The following is a 12,023-nucleotide window of genomic DNA, read 5'->3' as shown; positions in this document are numbered from 1 at the left end:
AAAGTAAAAAAAAAAAAAAAAAGATTGCACTTTACAGATTTGGAAACCGAGCGAAAAGAAGTTACATTAGGATTGCCGCTAGGGAGGGCAAACTCGTTGTTACCTGCTGTTCGAGTAAAAATTATTTGTCATGGGTGAGAAACTGTGAATTTTATGAGTTTTGATTGAGCATTTTATGATGTAGTATGTACATTGTCAGCAGTATATGCATGATTTTAGTATTGTTAATGTCGTAAATTGATTGATTTGTATAATTAAATGATGTGGAAATTTCGTATGAACTGTTACATATTAAATACTAATTTAAAAAGAATTGCTTCCAGCGTGTCTACTAACTGGAATAACGTCTACTTTTCTAAACATTGTCTGCTCAAAATGTGAAATGTTTTGGGATGTTATCTGGAAGGTTGAGCATGTTGCATGTTCATATTCAAATAATAGTTGAATGTTTGGGCTTCAGTGACCTTTTAAATAAATACAGACATTACCTAGAATACCAATGAAGAGTATCAATCAAGGATGCTGGTTTGTTCATCCTTGCCTCTGTTGCTCTAAGCTATGGGGTATAACAATGGGATCATGTAACAGCAGCTGTGCACATGTTTGAGTTTGTTTCCGGTTAATTCTTCATTGGAATACTGTAGAATCTCAGCACAAGAGAAACGCAATAAATGTTATGCCTAATAATTCATGTCCTTCCAGTATCTGCATCTGCACTGAATGTGCTACCCGCCTGGAAAGCAGAGTCAAATTATTTTTTTAATTTGTGGCCATGTAGAATTATGTATGCTGACATGCATTCTGCTTTCATCACAAGCCATTTTATTGTAAGTGCTCCCTTCTTTAGTCATTGCTGTTTGTGACTTTTATTCCAGATGCTTGATCCATTGTCTTTGAGTAGTCCTGAAAACTCTGGCTCTGGCAGCTGCCCATCGCTGGACAGTCCACTAGATGGGTAAGGCTATGGATTTGAAGGCCATATTTACTACTTCTGTTCTGTTGAGGCCATTGTGTTTTATGAACTAGTGTGACTTCTGATTGTGCAGTACTCTGCACACCTAACTTTATGATCTATCCAGTTTAGGGTTAGTTTTTACATGTTTAAAGTGATGTTTTTGCAGCATGATGTCCAGTCAATTCACATGGTGTGCATAATGCTACAATCCAGTTGTTGATATGGACAGCTATGTAAATCATTTAAAACTTAAAATGAAGCAGTCGGAAGGGCTGTTATTTGAAGCCACTCTTGGAAAGAAATTGGCACTATTAAATGGATCCTGAAGAGCTGATGCAATACACCAAATCCAATAACCGGTGTTCACATTGAAAAACATTCTGACATATTACCCAGACCTAGGAATGAATGACATGGACAATGTAGATTATTAGTAAGGTCAGGGTTACCACAAATAACACAGCTTTTCCCCCAAACTATCCTCTTAAAGGATTACAGAGCAATAGTCTCTTGATATACCGATAATAGAACAATTGAGCTTCAGAGGAATGTGTGGGTGAAGGGCAATCCACATCAGATATCCCTTACAGCATCAGCTGCTCAGAAAACCTTTTGGCAGGTGGTGTAGTACACTTCGACTCGGCCGTCGATCCATCTTGACTCGATGCGACAGTCGTGGACTCAAGATGTTACATCAATTGTCGTACATATACTGCGTCACTACGCCCTCGTACCTCAGTTCCTTTTGAGGGGATTGTGTCCTCAACATATTCCACATCTATGACCGGTAATGTCCACAGCTGTGCTGCTTTGGAAAATTTCCGGCAGAGGGCGTCCTTCGTCGATCCGTTGTCCCTTGAGGGCCTGCGTCGAGGGTCGACGTCACCAGATGTTATATATAGGACGCACAGCACCCATAGCCTCAGTTCTGTTTTTTCCGCAAACGTGTTTGCTTTGTAATCTCGGCGTGCTCAATTCTTTCTTTGTGTACGATGTCTTCATCTTCTTCTACTACCCCCCCCCAAATTCGGACTTTAAAAAATGTCAGGACTGCGGTTCGAAGATGTCCATCACAGACCTGCAAGATATCTGCCTCTGGTGTCTCGGTGAAAGCCACGCCACCGACGACTGCGAGGTTTGCCATTCCCTGACGTCTAAGGCCTTGCGAGAACGTAAGGGGAAATTGAAGGTAGGTAGGGTGTCTTAGCCCCGTAAATTGAAGTCTGCTGGGATTTCGACCGATGACTCGAGGGGCCATTCTCTGCGTCGGCGAAAATCCAGGGGGTCTCGGTCTAGGAGTGGTTCCCGCCGTTCCTCTGCCTCGTCGAAAGGAGCCTCATTCTAGGGAGCGCCTTCCCCGTCCTCATCGGAGGAGGACTCCAATAGACGGTTGACTTGTCCCACCAAGTCTTAGTCGCCGGCCGAATGGGATGCATTCCACCAGCAGATGTTGGCGATTTTCAAGTCGCAAGGCACAGTTCCGGCCGCGCCTTCGAGAGAAGCTGGCGGGGAACGGGCTAGGTCCACCACTCGCACGCCTTTGGGCTCAGGCGGTCGGCGTGATCCTCGGGAGCCGTCGAGGTCCCGATCGGACAAGGGAGATCGCCATAGACGTGCCAGATCCAGGTCCCGGTCCACGACGCCATCGAGACCGTCGGAACCTGTGAAGCCTTCCAAGAAGTCATCGACGCCATCTGCGCTGTCTGTCGAGGGTCTTTCTCGGGGCTTCCATCCTCGAAGAAGTCATCGATGCCGCGGTAGACGCCGATTCCTTCGACGGACATCCTGGATCAAGGTCCGCCCACTGACCCTGTGTTGCCGTTTCACATGGCTTTTCAAAGGAGGCTGGCGGCAGCTTGGACTGCTCCGGAGAGTCTACCGGCAGTTAATAAGTTGCTTCCGAGCAAATATCGCCCATTCAGTAGTGACCTCTGCTACTTATCGACGCACCCTACTCAGGAGAGTTTGGTGGTGCAGGCGCCTACGGCCTCCTAGAAGCGGGCTGCGTACCCTACCATCTCTCCTGATAGGGACAATAAGTGCTTTGATGGTTGGGCGAAGAAGGAATTTTCAACTGGGGTATGGAGTTGGTCGGTCAACACCACTTGTGCCTTAGCGAGATATACACACACTCTGTGGAACTGTGCGTCTTTGGCAGCTGAGCATATTCCCGAAGTAAAAGAAAGGGGTGGTGTTCTAGCCCTCCTGCAAGACGGAAAGGATGCCATGTGTGAATACCTTCAGTCGGGTTTGGACACAGCAGACTGTGTAAGCTGGTCTATGGCTGCGAGCACCGTGATACGCAGGTTTGCGGGGTTGCGGAAGTCGGGGTTTGCTCCTGATGTGCAATCCCGTCTTCTGAAAATGCCCTTTTGATGGGGTTCATCTGTTTGGCAGCAAGGCTGACAAGAGCCTTGAGAGGTTGCAGACCTCCAAAGCTGCAGCAAAGACTTTGGGCACTGCAGTAAGTCAGCCTCCGCCTTTTTGTCCTAGGGGACAGCAATGGAGGGAGGTTCCTTTCGGTACTACTCTTCCTTTGGTAGATCGAGAGGAGCTGCCAGTCAAAGGGGCCACCGTAGGAGTACCCGGGGTGGAAAGCAAGGTACTCTGGGTGCCAAAGCCGCTCGGGCAGTTGCCTCTTTGCCCTCAAGCACTGCCGCAGCCGCTCAGGCATGAGGCCATGTCCCATGGTTCGCCAGTTGGGGGCAGACTTGCGCAGCATCTTGGAGAATGGCAGGCCATTACTTCAAATGTGTGTGTTCTGGAAATCATAGCCCACGGCTACTGTCTTCCCTTCCGGCAGAGGCCTCATGACAATCCACCAGGGAAGCTCTCTTTGAAGCGTCTGGATCTGCTCCTTGCGCAAGAAATCCTATCCCTGCAGGAGAAAGGTGCCATAGGACTGGTGCCTGTAGCGGAGAGGAACAAGAGATGGTATTCCCCTTATTTTTTGATCCGGAAAAAAGATGGGGGATTGAGACCCATCATGGACTTGCGTTGGTTGAACAAGCTCCTCAGGAAGGACAAGATCAAGATGGTAACTCTTTTTCAAGTCCTCCAGGCCCTTCAACTTCAGGATTGGTTGGTGTCTCTGGACCTCAAGGATGCTTACTTTCATGTGCTGATTCATTTCAAGCACAGGAAGTACCTGAGGTTCACAGTTGGCGACTCGCATTTTTAGTTTCGGGTCCTGCCGTTCGGATCGACCTCCGCCTCGAGGGTCTTCACCAAGCTGAGGGTGGTGGTGGCAGCGTATCTCAGGAAAGGGGGGGGTTCACGTCTACCCCTACCTGGACGATTGGTTGATCAGGGCGTGCTCTCCCGAGCAAGCCCTGGATCATCTGTCCAACACCTGCCACTCTCTTCACAAGCTGGTCTTCTCCCTCAATTTAAAGACGTCACTTTTGACACCTACCCAGCGGCTCAAATACATCTGAGCAGTGCTAGACACATCCCTGGGGCAGTGTTCGCCTCCTCAGGTGAGGGCTCATCACATTCTGCAAATAGTGGACAAGTTTCAATGTGCCCAGAGTCTACCGGCGTTCGAATTCTTGAGGTTGCTCGGCCTCATGGCATCCTGCATTTTCCTGGTGCCAGATCCCTGCAGTGGGCTCTCAAGATGCAGTGGTCGCAGTTCTCCGGCAGGATGTCGGATCCCGTTCAGATTTCGACCTCGGTCACCCAGGATCTTCTATGGTGGGCCGACAAATGCAATCTGATGAAGGGAACATCATTTTGGCAACCATGGCCGGAGGTGACGATCGTGACGGACGCATCCCTCACAGGTTGGGGCGCTCATGCCAACAAGTTGACAGCCAGCAGACGGTGGTCTCCGTCGGAGTCCAGACTCCACGTCAATCTGTTAGAGCTGAGGGCCGTCAGGCTAGCCCTGAAGGCTTTTCTGCCATCTGTGTGGGGGAAGAATGTCCTGATTATGACGGACAATACAGTGGCCATGCATTACTACAACAAAAAAGGTGGGGCAGGTTCACTCCGTTGTGCAGGGAGGCGATGCAGCTCTGGTCTGGGTCATCCAGCAGGAAATTTCGATCCCTGCAGTTCACCTGGCCGGAGATGAAAACGTGGTGGCGGACGCTCTGAGCAGGCAGAGCCCGGTCTCTCACGAGTGGGAGCTGGCTCAGGAAGTTCTTTTGGAGATCTTTGCCCTTTGGGAACCCCACAAGTGGATCTCTTCGCCTCCAGTGTCAACCGGAAGTGCGAGAGATTCTGCTTGCAAGAATTTCCCCCAAGAGGATCCTTAAGGGATGCATTCGTAGTGGAGTGGTCCTTCCCAATGCTGTACGCGTTTCCTCCAGTCCCTGTCATTCTGCAAGTGTTGCTGAGGTAACGGAGGTTCGGTTCCCGAATGATCCTCATTGCTCCGGCATGGGCCAGGAGAGCGTGGTACCCGGACCTTCTAGACATGTCCATCTGCCCTCCATGCTGTCTTCCCTCCCGAGACGATCTGCTCTCATGGGAGGGGGGGTCGGGTTCTCCATCCAGAGGTCAAGTCTCTCAGCCTTCATGCTTGGTATCTGAAAGGATGAGGTATAATGATTAGGACCTCCCCGAAGACGTGATGGAGGTGTTTCTTTCGGCCAGAAGGCCCGCAACGAAATCCCTGTACCGTTGGAGAAAGTTCTGCGACTGGTGCAGGGTACAGAATGTGGATCCTTTCCAATGTTCCATTCCTTTGGTTTTGTCTTTTTTGCTTTCTTTAGCCCACAAGGGCCTGCAAGTGGGTACCATTAAGGGTTACCTGGCGGCGCTGTCCATATTTAAGCGCTCGTCTGAGGAATGTTCTTATTTTAAGATCCCTTTGATTTCCCAGTTTCTAAAAGGGCTAACTAATGTGTTTCGATTGTCACCTTTCCAGGTGCCGGGATGGGATTTGAATTTGGTTTTAAAGTTCCTAATGGGAGCTCCGTTTGAGCTCTTACATTCTTGTCCGTTGCGACTCTTGTCCTTTAAAACTGTGTTTTTAGTTGCGGTTACTTCCGCTCGCAGAGCGAGTTAGTTGCAGGCACTTTCCGCCACGCCACCCTTTTCTGTTTTCCATAAGGACAGGGTTGTCCTGCGGGTGCGGCCGCCTTTTCTTCCGAAGGTTGTGTCGGAATTCCATTTGAGCCAGAAGGTGATTCTTCCGGCGTTTTATCCTCCTCACATCCTGGTAAGGAAGAGGAGAGGCTCCATAGGTTGGATCCTAGGAGAGCTTTGAGTTTCTATCTCTCACGGATGTCCGGGTCAGAGTGGACTATCAGCTCTTTGTTGGTTATGCTGGAAGGCGCTTGGGGTCAGGCTGTTTCCAAGCAGACCTTGTCCAGATGGATCATTCTGACGATCTGAGTGTTAACGTTTGGCGGGAAAGGACCCTCCAGTAGGCTTATGGGCTCACTCTACTAGGGGTGTGGCTGCCTCCACTGCTCTACAGAGGGGCGTTCCTATTCGCAATATTTGTGAAGCAGCCACATGGGCCTCTGTCCATACTTTTGTGAGCCACTATTCCTTGGACTCCATCCATCTGCTGGATTTGGCCTTTGGTAAGGCAGTCCTCTATTCAGCCATTTGATTGGGCATTCTAAAATTCTAAAATTGTAAATTCTTTTCCCACCTTCATAAGTTGGTACTGCTTTGGGATTCTGTCATAGATGTGGAACACGCCGTTAAGTCTTCAGCACGGCCTACATGCAATGCCGAGCAGGAGGCTTTAAAAGAGCAGATGGTCGACATGTTTCAGAAAGCGGCTGCGGGTACGGGTGATCCCTGGAAGCAGCAGGCTCCGGTAGTTCCAGTGGTGCCCGGTCACCCCGGCGCCAAGTTGACGACCTCGTCATCGTTGAAGCCCTTGGGCTCCCCCGGCATCAAAACCTCTTTCGGCACCAGTTGGCATGTGAATGTCGGTATCGGACATTCACATGCCAACTGGATAAACTCGGAGAACTGAGTTTGTCAACACTATGGCAACTGTCTTCGACACTGATGACCAGATGTAGTTTGGCTTTGACCCTGCTGATACAGGCTCTGGAGGCAGAGATTATTTTGCTGACCAGGCAGATATAGTCCCCTTGGCTGAGGGCCTCCATGATGCCAGTGGCCTGGACACCTCTCCCAATTTGGAGACGCAGCAGGCGTATCCTTCTGGGCATTCAAATGCAAAATACCGTGCCACAGTGGATAGGGTGGTCTATGCTCTAGGTTGGAGTGTCCCAGTCAGACCTTTGGCTGGTTACGACCTAAGACATTCTGGAGGAAGGACCCTCTACAGAGAGGGCCATGCCCTTTAATGTGCCTATTGCCTTCCACATCACCACCATATGGCAGAGCTCATGCACCGCTCGCCCAGTGAATTCCGAATTCACAAAGAAAATAGGCTGGCAAAGGGAGACCTAGCCTTCCTCAAAGCCATTAAAACTAGGCTATTTGTTTTGACTTTCTAGACTCCCAACATGTTCTAAACTCCCAAAGGGTTCACTCTGGACACCCCGACACATCTCCCAATTGCAACTGTAACCTAGCACCCCCATCTGTAACTAAGTACTTAATGTTGTTTATGTAACCGTAATCTTGCCTACGTACACTTTCATGCAATTGCGCCTCGATGCCTTTGGGGTGCAGTGCGCTCTACAAATGTAAAAAAAAGAAAAATGTGCTCCACTCATCCAACGTCAGAGGGGTTAGTGGTACAGGTGGCTACTGTTAACACTAAGCCAGCCACCTCTATACTCCCTATGGATAGGGAAGGAGAGAAAGTTGACGCCCTAGCCAAGGTGGTGTTCTCATCGGGCATTGTGGCAATTAAAGCAGTTAATGTGTCATGCCCATTCGGTAAGTACACATTTGGTGTGTGGAGGGCTATCGTGGAAGCCTCTCAGGACTTTCTCGAAGGGGAGATCCAGGAGGGCTTGCTGAGAATTGTGGATGATGTCCAGGAGGTGGCCAACAGTTGTTGCAGACGGGCCTGGGCATCACGGACTGTTTTGGAAGGTCTGTGGGGTCGGCAGCTGTCTTGAGGAGACAGGCATATCTGCGCACGTCAGGATTTTCGCCCAGTGTCTAGAACAGGTTACTGAGCATCCCCTTTGATGCAAAGAATTTGTTCCGCCCTGAAGCCGACGAGTCCTTGGAGAAGTTAAGGACTAAAAGCTTGCTGGCAAGTCTCTAGGTCTAGCCGTCCACCGGCCAATAAAAGCTGCCTTTGGCTTTACTTCAAGAAGAGGATGCAACAATATGTGCCCTTTGGCAGGAAGGCCCAGCTCCTGCAACTCGTGCAGGGACAGAGGCATTTGCCATGCTCCATAAGGGGCAGGTGGGCCTCCAAAGGCCAGCAGATGGCGGCAGCAGCACCACTCTCAAAGCCACTTTGATTTCCCCCCACCCCCAATGTTTCCCCATTTGGAGGATGGATAGGTGAGCAATGGCCCCCAATGGCGGGAGATTACCTGGGCGCTCCAGCACGTTCAATGGGGTTACTGTCTGCCTTTCCTAAATAGGCCGCCTGATAGTCCACCGCCACCCCCCTCCTCCGCGACCGGAACCGGAGCTCCCAGAAGAGCTGTGAGCCCTACTTTTCAACAGTGCCATGGAAGAAGTACCTCCCAAGCAGAGCGGATTGGGCTGGTATTCCCAGTATTTCCTGGTACCCAAGAAAAGGGTAGGACTCCGTCCCATCTTGGACCTGAGAAATTGTAGGTGAGCGGCCTTTGGTCCATGATGGAAGCCCAATCATCAACAGGCTAGAGCTGTAAGCGATCAGGTTGGCCCTGAATGCGTTTGCTCCCTCACGCAAAGGGAAGAACGTCCTGATTATGACAGAGAATACGGTGGCCATGCACTACCTGAACAAGCAGGGTGCTAGGCGCTTCGTCCCCCTTCGCAGAGAGGCGATGCAGCTGTGGTTTTGACTTTTGAAGAATTGGATGGCGGTCTCGGCAGTACATCTGGCAGGGACGGAGAACGGATTGGCAGACACTTTGAGCAGGCAGAGCACAGTCTCACACGAGTAGGAAGTGTGCCAGTAATTCCTAGAAGAGGTCTTCGTTCAGTAGGTTACCCTATAGTGTATCTATTTGCCACAGAGTCCAACAGGAAGTGCAAGTAGTTTTGGAATTCCCAGCGAGAGGCGAACAGGGGGATGAAATCTTGGGGGGAGTGGGTCTTCGACCTACACTATGCCTTCCCTCCGATTCTTGTCATTCTGTGGGTTCTCAGGAAGTTGCAGAGGTTTCAAGTGACCCTGATCTTGAGCGCCCTGGACTGGGCAGGGAGAACATGGTACTCGGACCTCTTGTACTTGGCCATCTGCCCACCTCTCCGGTTGCCTTGGTGGCCAGATCTCCTGTCTGTCGGAAGGTCAGGTACTACATCCGAAAAGAGTCCCTCAATCTACATGCGTGGCTCTTGAGAGGATGAGATTGACTAGTACCTCTCAGATGACCTACTTGCTGCACACAGACCATCAACAAGATTGCTGTACACATGCAGGTGGAGAAGATTAGAGGTGTGGTGCAGGCAACGCAAAATTGAACCTATCTCTTGCCCCACCACTACAGTGATGGAGTTACTTCTATCACTGGCCTCGTCAGGTCTTCAGGTTATAACAGTCAAAGGGTACTTGGCGGCTTAGTCTATTTTCAAAAGGTCAAGGGTCTTTCTTTACGATCCCGGTTATGGCCCAATTCCTGAAGTGCTTTGTAAATAAGTTTCTGACAGTTCCTTTTGTTGTCCCATATTGGGACCTTAACTTAGTTATCACTTTCCTCATGGAAGCTCCCTTTGAGCCTTTGCATTCTTGCGCCATTGGCTTGCTTGCTCTGAAGACTGCTTTTTTTGGCGGTCATTGCTTCAGTAGAAGGGTCAGCGAGCTGCATGCCCTGCCGTGCAAGTTGTCCCATCTCTGTTTTTTCAGGGACATTTCTCTTCAGGTACGACCAGGGGTTTTACCCAAAGTTGTCTTGCAGTTCCATCTGTCCCAGGCTATTGACCTGCTGGTTTTCTAACCGCCTCTGCATCCCTCGAAGGCGGTGGAGTGGTTCCTTATGCTGGACCCAAAGAGGGCTCTTAGCTTATGTGTTGCAAAACAACGGAATTTAGAAAAACTGACAACTGTTCGTAGCCTTCTCGTTGGCAAGAAAGGGATTTGCTGTCTCCAAGCAATCCATCTCTAGATGGATCACACTCTGCATTTCAGAATGTTACCTAAATGCAGGGAAGGAATTGCATCTGGGCATCAGAGCCCACTCCGCTAGAGGAATGGCAGCCTCTTTAGCTCTGCAAAGGGGGGTGGTGCCAGTGAGGGACATCTGCTGGTGCGGCAAATTGGTCTTCACTGCGTACCTTCGCCAAACACTATTGCCTGGATGTAGCCCATGGAGCTGAAGCTTGCTTTGGGAGAGCAGATTTACAAAATGTCCTTGTTTGGGGACTTTCATCCCGCTTTCTTCACACATACTTCTTGGGGAGTCGATCTGATGAGGAGTCTGCAGGAGAAAGGCAATCTATTGAAGGAGAAATTACTTAGTGTAATGTTCTTTCTATGGATTCTTCTCCCGCAGAGTCCTCATCACCCTCACATCCAACCCTGCTATGAAAGTGCCTGCAGTTGACAACTAACTTCTCTAGTGGGAGAAAGAGGCGAGTGCTTGTTTAAAGGGCTGCAGAAGAACCTATTTCTGTGTGTTTCTGCATCCTTTTGCAGTACCGTTCCTCGCTATATAGAATAAAAAAACTAGTTTCGGTTTCATGAATTGTGGCTGTTTCAGCCGAATTGTTTGATTCTTCCTCTGCAGCGGTTGAGCTTGGTGGGGTGGGGTGTGGTGGGGAGGTGGGGAACTGAGGTACGATCTTGTAGTGACACATATGTCCGACAACCAACATCACATCCATAGTCGACCGCCGCATTGAGTCAAGAGGGACAGACCGCTAATTCGAGGCGCTCTACGCCTCCTAACAAAACGGTTTCCGAGCAGATGGTGCTGAAAGGGATATCTATCTGATGAGGAATCTGCAGGAGAAGAATCAATAGAAAGAACATTGCGGTAAGTAATTTCTCCTTTTCCACCAAATCCCGTTTTTTTTTCTTCTGATAATAGTAAAGATATCGGATGCCAATATAATATTGATGTTAGTCACCTGGACATTGGCTCTATAGCCATGTCTCTTAATTCGTGAACATTCTGGGGGAACCACACGTGAAAATGCTCTTGTTCATTCACTTAACTATGCTGGATGAACTACCCTGTCAGCCCCTTAAAGAACCTGTTGAATCAGGAAGCTATAAACTCTGTTCAACCTGATCAGTCCACAGGGTTTAAATTCAAAGAATCTACCACAGCTGAAATGCCAACTGTCCAGGAGAATTGCTCCTGTCAAAATATATATTCGAATATAAAGATCTATTTGCACCCTTTCTTTGCAGATTTGTGAATTCCTCTTTTCGTACTGCTATTATTCCCCAGTCAATCAAGAGTGTAGCAATTAAACCATTGCTAAAAAAAAAGTGGCACTCGGTCGTCCAAACTTTATGGAAAGTATTGTGTAGCCCTCAACAAGTCTGGAACAATTCCACTGTATTAGACTAAGTTCCCTTCGGCAGCACCGCAACGTTTCTGACTAAAGAAATCCTTGACGCTAGAAAGCCAAACGGTATTGGAGATTATACATGCAGGCTTTGTGGTCATAAACAGGAATCGCTTTGTCATCTTATTATGAGCTGCAAGGTCGTGAATGACACTCGACGTAACTTTTAGGCAGTTTTTTTGGGAACAATCAAACCTTAACCAAGAAAGACATTTGGTCATATTTGTTGCAGGGTTCTAGGTTATCTGTGACTTTTGCTTTATTAGAGCTGGTCTCAATTATTTTTATTAAGCTTGAAGGAAAGGAGCGAATTTAGATTGCTGAATCATTTTATTTATTGTGTATCTTGCTGTAAAGGACGTAGGTTATCATGACTTTTGTTTTAGTAAGAGTTTATTCTCTTTTGTCTTTCTTATTTTTTGTTATCCCTTTCCTTTTTGCTAAAATGTGTGTATCGTGTGTTTTTTTTTAATTTTATTTTTTTTATTTCTTT

General features: G+C 48.6%; 1 protein-coding gene across 1 annotated transcript in view; it reads left to right on the top strand.

Annotated features, from left to right (window-relative positions):
• The window catches only part of MAP3K2 (mitogen-activated protein kinase kinase kinase 2), a 1,280,649-nt gene that overhangs the window by 658,344 nt on the left and 610,282 nt on the right, over nucleotides 1-12,023 (top strand). The window contains exon 9 of the mRNA XM_069616795.1: nucleotides 876-955. Within this exon, the coding sequence (XP_069472896.1) occupies nucleotides 876-955 (80 nt within the window). The remainder of the gene's footprint in view (nucleotides 1-875; nucleotides 956-12,023) is intronic.

Source organism: Ambystoma mexicanum, chromosome 9 (genome assembly GCF_040938575.1).
Source record: "Ambystoma mexicanum isolate Mex_15411 chromosome 9, UKY_AmexF1_1, whole genome shotgun sequence".
NCBI classification, from domain to species: Eukaryota; Metazoa; Chordata; class Amphibia; order Caudata; family Ambystomatidae; genus Ambystoma; species Ambystoma mexicanum.
This window is presented reverse-complemented; position numbering and strand designations above follow the sequence as displayed.